Genomic DNA, 18996 nt, shown 5'->3' with positions numbered 1-18996 from the left:
TCAATCATATAAAGCAAATAAAAAAAAAAGATGACCCAGATGTGTTGAGCAGCTAGAATCCTATATCAGACATAAATGGGACATTCCTCTCTCAAGGGTCCAGCAGCTGGCCTCAGTTTAGATGTTTAGAAAATCTTATTAAAAGAAAAGATATGAGCCTGTTCAACCTTTGAAAAATGATGCAGTCATCAAGTTCAAGATGAGGTCATTTTCTTTATTAAGTAGGAAAATGTCTTATTTTGAAATTTTTACGTTTTCTATGTGCTATTGCGCATAAAATGTTGGTTTATAAGATTTACGAATGATAGTATTTTGTTTATTTTACACCATGTCCCAACTTTTTTTGGAAGTAGTATTGTAGGACTTATTATTTTTTGTTATTTCAGTAAACAATACAGTAAATATGGGAACAAGTCAGGAAAAAAAGAAGTTCACTCATTCACAGAAAAATTGGCTGTGGATCTAAAACAGAACCGGTATTGTTCATATGTTCAGCCATGCGGAACCTGGATGTGAATTTGAGTATATTTCACAATGTTGGTCTTTAACAAGTAAATCCATATTAGACTGCCTAAACTGTACAAGTATGTGATGGCTGTAATGCACTCAGTTAAAACATAACTGTTTAAAGGAACCATCTCCATTTATAACTAGACTTTTGCATCCAGCTTATGTAGGAGTTGAAATCAGATAAAAAATGTGGCACCTGAATATTCACCATTCGTCATCTTTCTTTGAGAATTGCTTCAATTCACTAATCATCCACAGAGATCTATCCATCTTCTATAGCCAATTACTTTAAAGCAGGGTTACCACAAAATATCTAAGTGACCTCCATCTCAACCATGGCCTACATTTCTACATTAAAGCAGTGACATGCATGGCTAGCACTGAACCTAGATGCAAATAGATTCCTCTTTTTTTAGCACAAAAACTCAGGCTAAATTAAATCCTGCCCGACTAATAAAACCTAGAAACACAGAGGGGGAGGAGAATGCTCAGCCTCTCTGCTGTGTGTGTGTGTCTAAACATGTCAGTATATATGCCACTGTATGTTAAGGAGAGAGAGCGCTGGCAGCTTGCCACAGTGAACTTGCTGACACCAAACCCCCCCCTCAGCTCGCAGAGCAGTGCTGAGGCCAACTTTGGGATTGAAGCCAGCATAGCAAGGCTCAGGCACAGCAAAGACCAGCCCAGCCAACTGGAACACAATTGCCATGTAGATTTCTGGGATCTTTCACAGCGTGTCGGATTACAGCGAGCCTCGTCCTCTGTGCTGCCTTGCTGGAGCATCTTCTGTCCACGCTGCCATGCCAAGGCCTTTTTTGGCTCTGCGATTCAGTGGGAAGAAAAGACTTGGCCATAAACATATGTTTGTGGGCTATAAAAGGATGCCAATCAGACTCAACGCATTAAGGTATAGCCTACACAATGAGAAGCTTTACCACTTTTTCTATCATTCACATGCCACCAAATGGATCCCTAAAGGTGTTATTGATCATATTTAAGAGTTTGCCAGCCATACAAAACAATGCAGACGGAGACTTCGTGAGTTGTAATTTTTTTTTTTCTTTTTTTAGAATTTTGTTGATTTATGAACAAAACAAGGTGACAGGCCTGTGTAAAGACAAACTGTATGAAACTACTGCCATCCACAGGACATGAGCTGTCCTACAAGCCTGTATCAATGAAATAATAGAAGACCAGTGTTAAAATATTAAGTTGGGCACTGCTGTCCCTAAGGAAAAAGCTTGTGCCCTTGTTCTCCATCAAAAGACATTTTTTTAATAAATCAAGTTAATTTTGTGACATGTACTTAGGGGAAAAAAATCATAGTAACAAACGCAAACAACTGATTCAGAATTTCCCCACATAAGGGTTTTAAAGAATTTTATTGAAACAGATCAATTTCAGTTCCAGTCCCTTATGGTTTTCAAAAAAGTATACTTTGGATTTTAGCGCCAACATTTCATGACTAGTCTTCAAAGCCCTCTTTGCTTTTACAGCAGCATGTACATAATCAGGACAAAAAGGAGAAAAAAACCCAAAGAACTAAATACAAACCTATATAACAGGTCATTTTGGCACAATCATCTTATACAGTGGCACTCCTGTGCTGGCGCATCATTACTGAGTTTGCTCTCCACTGGCTCAAAGTATATTTTACTGATAATCACACAATGTTTTTAAACAGTAATACAAATGTAATACAGCATCATCTAAATGTTTCCAGAAAACTAAGTACAGTAATAATAGTGATGAATGTTCCTCTTAATTAAATATTGTGATAATGTGCAAGGTTAAGTGTTGACCCTTCACGTTTGTCAACCAGGCGTTGTAAAGTGCCTGATCCAGCCCCTCTGTGATGAGAACCTAATGTAGTGTTACTGGAAAACTGATATTACGATCATGTCTGAAACAAAAGAGCCACCTCCCACTTCTCTAAAGAAAAATATTAGAAATTTTCCACTGAGATATAAATTATGCATACTGAAGAAATTACAACAGGAAGCAGAGAATACTGCAACATCTTTCTTTTGCTGACATTTGGTAGAGTTTCTTGTGCCACCCTGCTCGGTAAGCACTTTGGTACACATGCTGGTCAAAGCCATGTCTAATTGATTACACCAATTCACTTGGACTAGGCCTTTCCTTTCATTTTAATTTCCTTGGGCCTTTTGTTTTTTTTCCCCCCTTGTTTTTTCAAGTAAAAGATACAAAGATTGTTCATTGTAACACATTCATTTTGCATGCACTCTGATGGACAAAGAGAAAAGTGTCATTTGGACAACCCCCTGCCTCCCCAGTAACAGCAAGATCAGGAGAAAAAGTGCTGATTTTTCATATTCACATACAAAGAACAATAGAAGAAATGCATTCGCTGACTGAAGCCGACTCACCCTTTCGTTAACCAGATGCTTCTCAGAGAGGGACGCCAACCCAGGCAATAGAGTTTAGGGTCCATTCATTGTGAATATGTGACATCACATTTGAAAAGGCAAAAAAACTGGTTCTTCACTTAGAGGATGAACAAAGATGGCTTCATCTTAACAGTCGTTTCAAACGGATTAGCAAGTGAGTTGAATAGCAGACACGAAAAAAAAAAAATCTTAATCTTTTGACAGTAAACATGTTTAACAAGGCATTGATGATGCAGTTTAGATATCAGATTTGTATTTGTAGACTTGAATCCTGTCAGCCTCATTTTACAAGACGAGGACCTTCAACAGTGAAAACCAACACTGACATTCGCCATCCACATAATTTGGAATCTCTGTTGCTACAAAAGCCATCATGAAGAAAAGTTGAAAGACAACCAATAAAGAGCCGAATTGGAATTATCAGTGATAGAATATGATGACCCATACATGAGGAACGCTGCTGTAACAGCTCGCCATGACAGTGACGAGACAGCTTTCAAAGAAAAATCTACAGCTCTAAGGCGACTGCAAACTCATGTTCTCTCTGTTAAGACACCTACACATCAATTTAGAAAAGGAAAGCCAAGCGCAAAAACCTGCGTCTGACTTTGTGCATTTCTTGATTTAACAGTAATATCCGCATCTCTTCAAAAGAGAAAGAAAAATATCGCCAACAAATTGACAATTAGTTGGGGAAGGCAGCTTCTGAATAAAATACTGGCAGACATTCAAGATGTAAGGACAGAAAACGAGAGCTTTTTAAGTACTGATACTGAGGAGTGTAAAACAGTTTCACCCCCCCACCCCCAGTGAATGTGAAAAATAAATAAAAACAAAGAAATAGATTCAGCTTCTCAACCATACAACTAAATATGTGGGCAAAACTAATAAATCATTCATTTATTTTTTTCTTAAAACAAATTAGATGCATATGGCGTTCAATCTGCAATTCTCATCTCAGTGTCTTCCTCTCTCCAGTTTTGAAAGCAGGAAAGATTGTTTGGAAAGTCTCCCAATAAAGTTGGAAAGCTTCCATTTTTGTTAAGATCAAAGCCACACAGAAGCTATTTTTCTGGATGCACTTCATCTACACTGACATACCTGGCCACAGTAGGCACAGCCACATCTCCAATGAAAAAGAAAAGGAGAGGAAACGGATCATGTGTCCGGCTAAGTCCCCACTAGAACCTTTGGCCCCAATGAGGGGAGGACTCCCTTCATTGTGTTTTTTTTTTTTTTTTTTTTAACTTTTTATCATTAGCGCAAGCGGAATCCAAAGTTTCCTTTATCTGCTCGGTTTCCAGAGATAACAGGGGAACAGGGTCTAATTACTACTTTTAAAGTTGCTGTTGATCGTACTCCGCAATAAGTTTCTTTATATGTGCCAGTTTGTTGTGTAGATATTCACAGCGGTTCTTCTCTTGGCTATAGTTTGGATTAGTCTGCAAAAGAAAATAAAGAGCATCAGAATCCAATAATCTACTTTGACAGTTTCTCATAGAAACGATCTCGAGGAGCGCAACTTACCTTTTTTATTTTATGATACTCTTGAAGTATCTGATTGTGGATTGTCTGTTAAGAAAGACAAAAATGTGGGAGGTATCATGAATAAAACATCAGTTAACTCATTAAAAAAAAAACAGAAACAAAAACCTTATTAAAACAAAAAAGTACTTTGTGCACATCATTCTGGGTAAATACCTTGTACTTGTCTGTGCCTTGCTGGAGCTGTTTAAGCTCATTGTCGAGCACGGTGAACTGCCGGGTAATGCCCTCTATTCGAGCATGCAGACCCCGGTACTCACTGTACTCTGCGTTGAAATCATTTTTATACCTCTGACGCTGCTCTGGAGAGCCAATCACTGTGTACTTCCTAAAGTTGGAATGGAAGAAAGCACAACTTAACAGAAAAAGTCCCAAAATATAAATCAAATTTAAGTATTAATTGAAATGAAAATGTTTAGGTTATTAAAGGGAGAGGCATTAAAAAGGTAACCAAAACAATCTAAATTTATTCCTGTGGGCTTTTTTTAAAAGTCTAATTCTGGTCTTCAATTTAAACTCAGTTTCATCCTTTTATCACTTAAGTATCATCATTTTCATAGAAATTGTAATGTACACTGAAACTTATTATCTATGATTCATGTTTATGTTCAGGTTTGACCATATCATCTTTGAAGAAGAGTATAATTATTGGTGCAAATTGTAGCAATGAATAAGCCGTGTCTGCCCCAGCAGTAACTCTGTACCATGTTGCCAAAATGACACTGAGTCACCATGTTTTCTCTGGCTAGCACTGGTGTTCTTCATCTCTTCTCCTTACATCTGGTCATCTCTGCCTCACTGTGCCACCAATGCAGATATGCCTCAAAATGTGTGAAATGCTGATTTATTTAAATTAATCTGAGCAGAATTTAAATGGGTAGCAGCTCAACTTTAGAATAATACTCACAATAAATAGTCTGCCACCTCAGACGATGATGAAGGAATACTGGCACTGTTGCACAGTCCATTCAAGTCTGAAACAAGGTCACAGTTAGAAGAGGAAACAATCTGAATATGTCATTTGTACAGGGCAGGCTTTACACGCTCTTTTCAGAAAAGTTGGAAGCACAGAAAGCTTATTCAGTTCAAAGAGTCGTTTATGCATCAATGGATTTTTAATGTGGGTTCTTCTAAAAGATACCATCTGAAGTCACAGCAGATATTTAAATTAAAGCTGAACAGCATAGGTCTCACTTTAATCTGTGAAAAATACTGGTCACATGATAAGTCACCCACTCAGTGTGATGACTAGTTCATCCACATACAGAGTAGTACTTTACTGTGGATATTCTTCATGTAATGCTATGGAACTATGTGTTGTTCTCACCTGTGCTTTTGAGTGGAATACTGTTGCTTTTTAAGTTTTCTGGGCTCATCTCACAGGCTGCATTAGGCTCAGGCACATGCTCCTCACGACTCTTCCCCTCCTTGTCTTGTTGCCTCTCTCTCCCCCTCTCCTTGTCTTTGCTCTTCTCTTTATGTTTTTTTGACTTCTTTCTGGACTTGTTAAAGGATGAGGGACCCTTGTCCTGTGGGCCCTCCAGGACCACGTTTCCAGAGGATGGTGTGCTGATGCTAGGTGTGAAGGCAACTGTTGACATGGACCAGACCGAAGGCGTTTGACTCAGCCTCTCGGATATAGCCATTTCCTGAGAGTCGCAGTCACGCCCATTATGGCTGGAGTCGTTACTGACGTCTGACAGCGCTTCGAAAGGGCGAGGGATGTCCAGTACAGAAAGGTGCTGCGAGTTGGACGTCATGCCGCCATCTGACATCGACACCACCACTCCTGACTGTGCTCCCCCCGTCTCTAGTCTTCCATTGGAAGAGCTGAGCTTGCCATTCACTGGGGCTGTTGCAGCCTTACTGGCGAGGTGCGATATCCTGGGTTTTTTGTTCACAAGAGGGTCGATGAAGTCAGCAAGAGGTCGTTTCTGGCAGAAAAACAGATAATTAAATAATAAACACACTCTCAAACAGAGCACAACGTTAATTTGTTTCATTGCACAATCATTAAAAGTCAGAACAAACTACCAGCTGTAGAGGATATGGGATAGAAGAGACTATTACAAACAACACAATATAAAGCAATCTGACTGATTAGTGGCACAGAGCTTACGATGACTCTGCCACCTTTTCACAACACTAGAGATTAAACTACAGACAGTTTTGTTAGACCAGGCATACACTGAAGACTTAGGGAGGGGCAGACTCAGTTACTTAGTAGTGACTCTCCCAACAGGAGGACTTTGGGTGTGAAACAAACAAGAGAACTAATTAAGTGTTTTATTTGGACCTGCAAAAAAATAAAAAATAAAAAGGGGAGGGGGGTAGCAGTCATTACAGTTATGTTTGTTTCAGTGTTTTGAGACTGTTTAGAGACTTAAAATTGTATGTATAGAGATTTTAAAAAGCTCTTCTTGCACATCAATATTAGTGTAGCCATTATCTTGTTTTTTTCTGCAATGCAGCACTCCCTTACCTATCCCTCAGCTATCTAAGGTCCACACAGTTTAATATCACTTTGTAAAAATGAAACTAAGGAACTGTTTGTTGTCTTTTGTGTGTTTGTGTTGTATTTACTAAGGGAGGAAACGGAAAGGAAGGGGCATGCAGTAGGTGTCTAATGTGAAAGCAACCCGAAGGAGCTATTATTATAACAGAGCAGCTCTTCATCCGTTTACCTAATGGAAATACAAATAATCTAGTTTGTTAGCAGTTTGTGACAAGCTCCTGACAACCATTAGTAGGTAATACAGGTCCAACTGGAACCAGTTATGAAGAAATGCATAGCACATGAGGCCCTGAAATTCACTGAAGAGGAGACTGAAAGGAAACAGCATTAGAACCATGGTGAAAAATACCAGACTATAAGGACAATAGGGAAATAGAAACACATAATCCAATACATAACAGTGCTACAAGCCAAGAGCTGTTCTATAGTCAGACTAAAGTCTTACATGATAAAAAGGTAACCACAATCTTTCACAATGATCTTAATTTTCAAATGAGCAGAAATGAGAAAAGAAAAAAAAAAGCTTTGCTTTGACATGACTATGAAAACCGATAACTATTTGTTGGTCATAAAATGGTGTTGGATCAATTTGAGCCAATGTAGTGACAACTTCATTAAAAGTTTGCAGCCAAAATAAATTGTATTTTATACTCCGTTTAGAAAATCAGTGATTTATGAGCTAAGATGAACAATAGAGTTGTGGCTAGAAGAGAACAGAGCATATAAAAAATAAAAAATAAAAAAAGGTCTGAAAGCAGACATCTGGTTGCAAGAACCCCAGATTTTTCCAGATGTTAAAGTTCTGGTGCTGCTCCCAACAGAAGCTACACTTTACATAAACAGCTGTGCCTGCTTTCTACAGCCAAACAGAAGCCAGGGTAAAGTATGGAAAGAGTTGAGTGGGGTGGGTCACTCAGACACTGGTAGAGAAAATTTGTCAGATTTTTTTTAAAGCAGTAAATACAGAAGGACGAGGATGAGCGCCTTAACGACTTGGTATTAATTAGAAATAAAACAGAACTGGATTGTTTTTTTTTTGTTTTTTTTTTTTATGAAAATCTAGTTATGTACAATTATATAATAATTTGAGGATGCAAGTCATGGAGATGCATTTTTAATTGCCTCAAATCCTTTCCTGCCTCAGTGTGGGACAAAAAAACAAGGAAGAGGAGGATCACCTGAGATGGAGAACTGCTGGCCAGCTCTTTGGGTGGACTCTCTGGTAGAGGTGCAGAGCTGTTCTGGGCCTGTTGTTTCCTACGAAAGTCAAGCACAGAGACACACATATTAGCTTGATCCAGTGTCTGCTTTAGTCAGCTGGCATAGTAGTAAAGCAGGAAACTATTTTATTAAGGCAGCAATTCTGTTAAGTTAATAAAAACAATACTGGAGGCTTCAAACAGACGTGAATTCATTTGAAGTGTTTTACCAGACTGTGGTGACAATGCCTCCCATGCTAAAGCTAGTACTGAATATTTATTTTAAGCAATTTATATTCTTGAAGACTAAAAATGCTCTAGTCCAGGAAAAGCCACCACGCTACAAACAATCCTGCTGCCATTTTCTCAGTGACAAGAAAATTGTATGTAAGAGGGCTTCAAAGACAAGTTAGACATCATTTGTGAAGCGGAGTGGGTAGTTATGACAATAGTGAGGAAGAGCGTGCTTGACAGAGCAACATTTATTATAAATAGATGAAGCAAAGTTTCAATACTTATGTCTGTACATTTCAAAAGTTTCTGTCTCTGTCAATGTTGCATGTTTATGTAATTTTAACAATTATGGCAGCTTGTTCTCAACAAGTGAGACAGCGGGATAACACTCTGCAGTGACAGAGAAAAAGCGAGAGGAAGAGAATATGCTGCTGCAGCTAACTCTGAGAATGGATGCCATTTGGCTGGTTTACCAATATGATTATGAAAACACTAGTCACCCGAAAAAGGAAGATGGCATGCAAAACTCTATCTCTGACCACCCCCACAAGTAGCTCAAACAACTGAGGCATTAAACCTGCGTTTCCAGATGTTCACTTGAGGCATTATTCAGCCAAGAAGAACCATTACAGGTATGAATAGAGTATAATTATGTTCCAGTTTAGTGTCACAATAGCAGCCAGATAGAGAACTGCACCAATACACAAGTGTCCTACCAAGACAAAGTGTGCTTAACTCAGCAATGATAAAGTGAATTCTCAGTATCAAATTATTGATCCCATTTTTTTTATTTTTAAAGCTAAGAGTTTACTGTTTGTTTGAACAACACAAGATGTAGTTTGAGAATCCAACGCAAACAGCAAACAGGTCATTTTGGTTAGAAAGATAAAAAGTTTCACATGTGCAGAAATAACGCTGTCACAGCTGATGACAATATCAGCAGGGAGAACTTGGAAGGAAAGTCTTGTCTGTGCCCAACCCCTGTTAAATTAGGGGTGTATATGTGCTTGTGGTGTGCACAATGAGATACACAGGCAGGGGCAACAAGTGGGATGGGAGGCAAACCGATACGGCTGAACCTTGGATCGGTGCCACCTCACACACGGATCAGCATGTGCTGGAACACTGTTGCATCATGTGCAAGTGTTCAAGTCGTGTTGCTCTGCTGCTGCGTGACCGAGTGCATTAATTCAAAACTCTGGAGGAACTAGAGAGGGGGAGGTGGAAATAAGTGGGAGGCTGTGGTTGTTAGTCAGCTGATTAACTCACAAACAGAGCTCAAAGTACAGTAAAGAGAGACAAATAGAAAGCTGTACACATTCACAAATAGATTACAAGCCTTTACACACACACACACACACACAATTAAACAGACTAAGCAAAAATGTAATAGAAATATTGTAGAAATTAAAGTAGATTATAGCAAAACTGAAGTTAGAAATGCTACCTTTGAGTTTTCAGTCACTGAAATGATAAAAATGTGTTGCTAATTACTCGAGTCTATTTTTAAGAATAAAATATAAGAATTAGGTAAAAAAAAAATGCTAAACTGAACTCAACATGTAATTTATACCATTTTCAAGAAAAACTGGAGATTTTAGGCACAAACAAGTATGTATTCTGCAGGGCTCCAGCAGAGCATTACATTCAGTCCCGGTGCCTGGACAGTAACAGGTTGGGCAATTGATTGCTGTGGGTGAGCCCCATTTATCATGTGAAGTTTGACTTTATAAAATGTGGATAAAATTATAGATTAGTATTTCAATATTTGTCCCATATCAAAGCAGAATAGGTATAGAATACCACTAAAGTATTTTCCTCTTTTGCAGAGATTAAAATTGGATCCAGCTGATATCAGCTGTGACAGACAGGTAACAGAAAATGTAACATTTCATTCATGAATAGCAAAGTCAGTCCAATGACCTCAACCAATAATCAGATTATCCAGTTAAACGACAGATTGTCTGAGGCCGAGATCAGTGATATTATGAGCGATACGTTCAACACCATAGATCACATTTCACACAAAACAGATGCTCAGTGCAGATGTTTTTATTATGAACCTACCACTCAACAAACTTCTACATCCGGTCAAACAGGAACCGTGGAGGAACAATCGGTAACTAACCTGTACAGGTACTCAAAATTCATTTTAAAGAAAGGCTACTAGAGCTCGAACTGATCCTGTTTAATTGTAACTGTGATTTCAAATTGTATGTTTGTGTACTTGCTTTTGCAACAAGTACATAATTAAGAATTTAAGATTATTATATAGCCGAAGAGGAGTAAAGTATTTGTGCTTTTATTTTGAAACAGCCCAAGTTGCGTTGGGCTGCTCTCGGTACAGAAGAGATGCTGCAAAGATTCGGATTTGGACGTTTTCTGAGGACTGAAATATTCCCTACAAGAAGTATGCAGCCAACGAGGTATGTGTTTGTTTTCGTCTGCTTTTACTTTAGCAATGGTCATTTTACAAGCTGTGCATGTTATTTTTATGTTAAACTGACATGGTTTTCTTCCATTTTAATATTTTTTGTTCAGCTTTCATAATGAACTTTGGGGAAACTTCTCAAATAAACCAGTTGCAAGAAAGCCACTTGTGTCTGCCTGTGCTTCAAGGGAATTATATTATTATGCAACTAACTTCAACTCCATAAGGCATCAAGGAAACATCTGCAGCAGACAAAAACCTAACCTAACATACTAAAATACTGTCAGTAAAAATGTAACAGCAACTTACTACACAACTACACTTCGTAAGGATGACTCGGACTGAGTTAAATCCAGCTGCAGAAGATGCCTCCAGAAGCAGAGGATGGGGGGGACACACATCTGTGTTTGCTGCAGCGGTTACTTTTTCTCGTCACATTGCTGGAATCATCTAAGCTGCTGGAAGTGGTTGAGTCTTTCAACGTGAAGCATGACACACGTTCCTTTCTTCATATTATTGTTGAACTATTTTCTTATGTCGGTTGCCAAAAGGCATCAGTCTATCACTACTTCGTTAAAGCTAGCCGATGACTTCACGTCAAATATCGCTTTAACTTGCAGAATGTAATAGACCCTGTATGTTATCCCGAGATTTGATTATAATATACGCACATGTATTTAATATACAAATATACATACATACACAACTTGCATATGTCCCGAGAGATACATTTTCCCAGCACCGAAAGAGCACAAACAGGAACACACACCATGAAGTAGCTGTTAAATAAATGAAGAAGTTTACAAATTAAAATAAAACAGATAGTTCCTGGATGGGAGAACCTGATTCGTGATTCTATGTGAATGGCGGAGCCTTGCCCACTGGGACCCGCTCGTAGTGCTGAGTCTGATTCTATTACACCACACACACACAAACACACACACACGACTATACTTCTGGCCACTTGGTGCTAACATTCAGGCTGCCTTTAGTGCTGGGTCACAGTTTGACATGATTATGGGAACTACTCTTGAGTCCAATATAAATATAAACTAAGTCAGGGGTCGGCAACTACATTCAACCTGGGGCACAATTTTTTTTTCTGACCATCTGAACGGCGGGTCAAAATTTTTGTATGTGTGAGATGTTATTTGTATGTGTTCCATGTAAAGGTACTTTTTACTTTCTTATATTTTTAACATTCTGTCGGCTCTGGTGTCCTTTATTGTTCAGCAGGTAGATGAAAAAATGGTTCAGGGAAACGTTGGAATTGAACTTGGAGCGGCTTCTTTGTTAGGTGAACTAAACACCGCACCCACAGCAGCAACAAAAGTTAGTTTCCTCGTCTTTGCGTCTGGTCTTTTTGCTCCTGAAGCAACATTTCTTTGACGGTTTAGTAACAATGCTGCTCTGGTCTATTGACTCAACTATTGGTGAAAACACGGACAGAACTAAATGGAGTTCCACTACATAAACTTTCCTGCTTCCATCTCCAAACTGAGCTCGGATGGCAGAGGAGAGGTGACTCCTCAGCATCTAGCTTCAGGCTTAGCTCCCTTCTCTTTACCCAGCACCTTGTCTCTTAGCATTGACACATAATAATAATCCGTTTTTTGTTTTGTTTTAAATCAGTGTTCTATCTGGTGGGTTAGATATTATTGGCGGTGGGCCAGTTTTGGCGGACGAGCTGCCAGCTGCAGACCACTAAACTAAGTGGCGAGCATGGCAGTTTGGTCTAAATAGAGCTTGATTTTCTATAATTATCTTGTGAAACACCATTTTTTCTTTGGGAATGTAGCCAGGAGCTCAAGTAATCAAATACAACAGAGATAAAATTCAGTAGACTGCACAGAAATGGGGCAGGGGGCTTCTTTGGCAATCAGTCAAATCAAAACTTACAGTTAAATAATATAATTACAATTGTTTTAGATAATCATGGTCAATGCTGCACAATTTTCCTCATTCACGTTGAAAGCAACTCATTTTTCATAGACATACAGTACATATAGTTTATAGAGGTACATGTATATAAATTTTTGTTGTTCTGATATACATGTGCGTGAGGCGTAAAACATAATTGTGACTAGGCCTGTCGCGATAAGCAATAAGTCAATTAATTGAACGATAAGAAAATAAGAGCACGATAAGTTTGCCGGCCGCGATAATTTTTATTAGTCCTCCCTTTACCATAAACTGTGTATGACAATAGGTTTCACTATGGCGTATTTCGACCCAACGCTCTGGTTTGTTGCGGAGTGATCTCTCTGGTGTCATACTTGACTGCAGCATGTTGCAGCACGAGCCGGTAAGCCGCATTTGTTTTGCAGGGCTGCCAACACGCAATGGCCGTGAGACTTGCGCATTTAAGTGGCTTCTCACGCTCTCGCGCTAAACCTCCGATTCTCATGCTGAAATATGTAAATAAGTCGAATGGAGAAATAATAGATGCAAGCACCTCCTCTTTTATCATTTCGCTGCTCCCCACATGTAAGCAGAACACACACATCTAGCTTACGACGTCAGTACAAAGCCCCCACTTCCTGGTCTACCGTAATAACCCCTGTAATCCGCAGGCACATTACGCAAATAGAGTCAGCCTATATACTAGTGTTGTGCGATGTGTCTAACTTTGTGTGTGCGATCCAGCAGCTCAGTGCGCGTGAGAGTGAGCGTGAGCGCAGAGGGAGGAGAAGAAGAGCTTATGAGGAACGAGAGTAGCAGAAGAAGAAAAGGTGTGAAGAGAAGAGACGGAGCGGTTAGGCAGAACAGTCAGGAAAAACAATAACGGTGCGTTATAATAAAGCCGTTTCTCAGCACAACCGCTGTTTCCTTTTTTTTATGGTGCTCCACGCCGTGAGCGGCGAGAGAAGAGAGTAATTGGGAGTTAACCCCGAAGCCAACTCCACTTCGGCCCTGGAGAGGACGGATCTCCCCCGTGTCCTCCGACTACTATCGGCGGATAAGAAGCGGGAATGGTTAACACTAGCGTATTTGACAAAATACACATTAAGAGCAATGCCGGCTAATCGAGAGGTTTGGGAGGATTCCCAGTGGGCTGCATTACTTTTGGGCCGGCGTCCCGGCTTATGTGAAAAAGGCGCTTTTATTTATTTAGTTTATTGATCTTTGAAAATGTGTACTTGCATTATTATTATTATATTAGTTGAGAATGGTCTCAAAATGACACATTAGCGCTTTGCGCAATATTATCGTTTATCGCGATAATTTCTGAGAAAATTTATCGTACAGCTAAATTGGTTATCGTGACAGGCCTAATTGTGACATAAAAATTAACTGAGGAAAATACGGTTAATCACACCGCCAAATTGTTTTGTAATCATGAGATCTTTGACAGCCCTACATACATTAATATGTATGTGTACTGGTTTTGTACACATTAAAATGGGATATTGTGCTTGCATGCATAACTGGCATTCTGTAATAATTTATTACAGTGTTAAGGTGCTTTTTGATTCCTATATCATCACTTGGTGTGATTCTGCTCAGTAAATAAGCTGCTTAGTTTACATCACAGACCTGTACTCTACAACCTCTCAACTTTAAACCTAAGGAAATTTTACCCAGCAACAAGAGGAACGTTATATTACACAATATATTAAACAAATCTGTCAAAAAATGCATTTGTAAAAATTGCAAAACTAACTTTACTGATATTGCACATGCTGCTAGTATTGGGTGGGAAGCACTCACTCAGGACAACTGAATGACTATAACAAGGTGCACCTCTCACATCCCACCTTGGGCATTCACATACACTACCGTTCAAAAGTTTGGGGTCACTTTGCCATGGGATTCAATAGGGAAGTGACCCCAAACTTTTGAACGGTAGTGTACACGCTTAATTCATTAATGTCTGACATACCTGAACAGAATTCTTTTGAGAAGCTGCTGGTCTCCCTCTGTGTAACCTGGCCAATCCTTCTGGATTTCCTTATACATAAAGTCCTTCAATGTGAAGGTGTTTTCTCTCCCATTCAGATTGGCAACCTAAAGAGAAATGGTTAGAAGTCATGGGTAAGTTCATAATTGATATTATGAAATGATGCTAATGCTATAATATTATGACAATGAAAGTGTATGAATGAAAAAGAGTGACCTGTTGCAGGTGGCTGTCCAGGGAGTCTTTGTCTAGTTGCGAGAGGCCGTCCTTCTGTAACCTCAGGATCAGCTCAGGCTTTTTGTAAGGCTTGAGGGCCAGCAGGTGTATGAGGCGCTCACGGAGAGGTCGATGCTGAGTCGTGCCTTTCTTTTGTGTACTACTGGAGATAAGGACAGGTCGAGACGTCCTCCGTAAGGGGGCGATGTCTGAAGGGACAGGTGCCGGTTTCCGGATCTGAACTTTCTTACCTGAGAGGTGAGGATGTGTGGTAAAGAACGTGTTTTACTTAATAGAAATTTACTAGCAAAAAGTCAAACAATGAGCAGGTATTTGCTTAGTTCACTACAACATCACTAACTCTAATGTACACATTTATGAAGCCTAAATGAAGTTATGTTTCATTACAAGGGGAATTGAGTGAATTATACTATAATCTACAACTGAAACCCAAGTATTGCTATAAAATTATTCAAGTTACAGTATGTAGGTACTTTCTTAACAACTGATCACAAAATGCATATATTTCTTTCAACATCTTTTAAGTCAGTGGCTGGTAACAACTGGAAGAACTTTAGATGACTTACAGATGATTTATCATGAGTAATCCTTGGTGTTGCCACATACTTTTAGACATACTGCAAACACCAGTCATCACTGCCTCCCACAAACATTCTTTTTTTTTTCTTTCCAGTCATCTACTGTGATTGAAACACTGGTTCCACAGAGCATGTGGACTCAACTTACTTTTTTATCTCTTTGCTTTACTGTTAATAGGCTTATAGTGGACCTCTTTCAAAGCAATGAGTCAGGCATGCAGGAGCCCTTGGCTACAACTGTAGCACAATGTGGTTTTTACTCTACACCTGATAGCAAAACAGAAAGTCAGGAAGCTGGTGTGTTATACTGGGGGACAATCTGGCATTTCTTCCTCTTAATTTAAATTACATTCATAAGGTTAGGGACAAGGGGGATCAGTGTGTATGGGGAGCACACACATTAACTAAGGAGCATTGAGAAACCAACTAGCATCAAATTCAATAAAGTCCTTGTTATAGATGAGGCATGCTGGCAGTGTACTGGCCCTCTGCCATGTAGTCTTGGATCCAAACAACCAATCAGGTCCAATATGAACCCATTTTCCAGCATAGCAAGGCTATGCAAACACATGGAACATTTGGATGTTTGCAATGCACAGATTCTTCTAGTCTCTTCCTGCTATTCAACTCCTGACAAATTTATGGTGTTAAAGTGGGAATTTTTCTTGGTTACTCTGGTTACAATGCTCAACCAACATAAGTGAAAAAGGTATTGTGATCAGTCTTTGAAAGCAGGCGACTTTAAGAAAAAAGAAAAAAAAAAAAGACTAGTTGACCAATGGTATTTGTGCATTGCTATAACATCTCCTCACCTACATATCTTCCACCAGGTTTAATGACAATGGCACTCCTACTGCGAGTCTCCTCCTCAACTTGGGCCATGCTTTCTCTGGCCTTCTGGTAAGAGTCGTCAGTGGCTCTTACTGTAATCTTGTCCTGGATCCCACCCAAACAATCCAGCTGAATACTGCCTTCACTGCAAAAACAAAGAAAAGATTTGAGAAAGGAAGGCATGAACTGAGTGGAAGCTTAAAGTAGAAAATTCAAAGGCAATCACACACAGATCAACACAAATCCTCTACTAAAAACTATTTCCCGTAATTACTTATAATCATAAATCTAAGATTCGACTATTTGAAATAACTCATTCTTTCACAGTGCATTCCTGCTTAATTGAGATCCAATAAACCCCCTGGGGGCACAACTATTATTTTTTCAATTTCCACACAACAGTGGGTTCCCACAGTACGGATCACTGCTACATCAACTCCTATTCTTTTCTGACTTCCCGGCTGTCTTTGATTCCCCTTCACTTTGTTGAGGATTTGGCAGAAAATGAGATGCTGCTGGCACAGTTAGTGGAAGCTGAGGTCTCTCATTTGGGTTTTACACTGCTACTCAAGGTTGACTATCCAATCAGATTTGAGTGAACTTTGCCTGACCCACTTGTTATAAATACTTGCAGAATAATGGGGCCAGAAATCAGAGTGGCAGGAAAGCAGAGGACTCATGTTTTCCTAGCCTGTTATTTTTTTTTTTTAAACTTCCTTAATACCAAGACATCTGTTTGGATTAATTTAATTAAGCACTGAATATGTCTGGTTTGTAGAAAACACATTAAAAATGAATTACTGTGCTTAAAAATGGGAGAGCCCACAACAAGTCCTATTTAGTTTGAACTTCTGCTGCAAGAGTAAACATTCGCAACAGAAGATAATTAAAGCTGAAAATTTAGAAGGCTATAAACATGCATATAAACTTAAATCAAATTTACACTGGAAATACAGCATAGCTGAAGCTTACAGAACATCTACATGAACCTTCTTTGCTTTGCACTTAGTTCTCATTACTTCCACCAAGGCGTGGGTTATGTTATAGGTGGTTGGTTTGTTAGCAACATAACTCAAAAAGTAATGGATGGATTTTGATGATATTTGTGAAAGTTGTCTTGTGGCTGCCATAAATATAGTTGTTCTATAGACAAGAGATCGTTCTTGAAACTACCAAAAAGACACAAAAGCCCAGAAAGATGTGACATCTAGCTAGCGGCTAGATGTTTTTTTTTTTTTTTTGGGATAGATGCCAAAAGTGGTTTCTTTTTATCAAATCGATGGAGACAACTATGAGAACAAGTTGCACACTTCAACATGGATGCTAGGAGAATGCGGGGCTGGCAAGCCGTTCATGGCCATGTGACTACCGGGTTGTGACATAGGTTTGTGTCTGCCCTTGGGGAGCTGGGGATAATTTTGGCATTAGAACTTGTCTCAGTCACTGGCACAAACAAAATTACAATCGCTTGGTGAAGGTTTGTGCTCTCTGAGTGTTTTTAGTTTTAAATAAAAAACATCAAAAACAAAATATTAACACCATGGATAAAGAATGTGCATTACTGTTTCCTTGTAACCCTTGTTTTTAGTGAGAATTCAAAGGTTAAAAACAAAAATAATTCACCTTTTGCAAGGCTGGTAACCCTCACAAGTGCAGCATCCTATTTTGATTGGTACTTAGAGCCAAAGTTCCCAAATATTCATTAGAAGGAAGCTGTCAAGTATCCAACTGAGGGGCTTGGTGAATCACCTCCAGCCCCAAGTCTCATAAACAATGTCTTCATGGAGTTGATAATAATTTAAATTAAGTCCAGCTTTTTCACAATCTATGCAGTGCTTGAATAATAAGTCATACCTTTAATTTAATAGTACATCTTGTTCATGTGTGCAACAAAAAGCACATAAGAAAGAAAAAAAACCCAAAGTTGAACTGAATATGACTGTTTGCTTTTACCTAGATATGTACTGCTGGATGCAGTCGAAGCTGCCCTGCGGGTTATCTCTGCCCACATTTGACAGGTCAAAAGTAAACGTTTGGAGCTCACTGGAATTTTCTGACCGTGGTATGGAAATTTTCTGTTGAAGACAGAGAAAAAAAATAACATGAACAGATCAAACCTAATTTAGATATATTGTTGATATGGATTCAAGATATACCCATATAATAGAATTGTGACATGCTTATAAAACTGTAAGCAATTTTGCTCCCTCATTATATATATATATATGAGTAATTTTACATTCCTTAAAAATCTGCATATCTTTTGTATTTACTGCTGACCAGGACAAAACTATGGTTAAGCTTCAAACATTGTTTTGATATTAAAAACACCAAGAATGTAAAGTTTTAAGTAGTTGTCCTACATATGTCTTCAACACAAAGTTAAGATAACTGCTAACTTATTTACAGGTATTTCAGCAGTATATAGTAGCCTTTCGCACAGCTATGCATGTTCTTAATAATAATTACATTTCTCAAGCAACACTTTTATTTTAAGAGACTATGAAGGAAACTGTCGACTAGCTGCTAAAGTCAACAAATATCTACTGATAAACAAGCTGCTAAACTTTGCTGAAAGTGTAGAAATACCATGCCAAGTGCCAA

The 18996-nt window shown here is 38.9% G+C and overlaps 1 protein-coding gene across 1 annotated transcript in view; it reads right to left on the bottom strand.

The window, feature by feature from the left end:
• Nucleotides 1–1856: 1856 nt before the first annotated feature.
• The window catches only part of ell (elongation factor RNA polymerase II), a 38169-nt gene continuing 21029 nt past the window's right edge, over nucleotides 1857–18996 (bottom strand). Inside the window, exons 3-12 of the mRNA XM_042005887.1 lie at nucleotides 18346–18467; nucleotides 16374–16537; nucleotides 14963–15213; nucleotides 14729–14853; nucleotides 8160–8238; nucleotides 5794–6400; nucleotides 5374–5440; nucleotides 4623–4794; nucleotides 4449–4493; nucleotides 1857–4363 (exon numbers count right to left, since the gene is read on the bottom strand). Of these exons, the coding sequence (XP_041861821.1) occupies nucleotides 4259–4363; nucleotides 4449–4493; nucleotides 4623–4794; nucleotides 5374–5440; nucleotides 5794–6400; nucleotides 8160–8238; nucleotides 14729–14853; nucleotides 14963–15213; nucleotides 16374–16537; nucleotides 18346–18467 (1737 nt within the window). The 3' untranslated portion in view covers nucleotides 1857–4258. The remainder of the gene's footprint in view (nucleotides 4364–4448; nucleotides 4494–4622; nucleotides 4795–5373; nucleotides 5441–5793; nucleotides 6401–8159; nucleotides 8239–14728; nucleotides 14854–14962; nucleotides 15214–16373; nucleotides 16538–18345; nucleotides 18468–18996) is intronic.

Source organism: Melanotaenia boesemani, chromosome 14 (genome assembly GCF_017639745.1).
Source record: "Melanotaenia boesemani isolate fMelBoe1 chromosome 14, fMelBoe1.pri, whole genome shotgun sequence".
Lineage (NCBI taxonomy): Eukaryota > Metazoa > Chordata > Actinopteri > Atheriniformes > Melanotaeniidae > Melanotaenia > Melanotaenia boesemani.
This window is presented reverse-complemented; position numbering and strand designations above follow the sequence as displayed.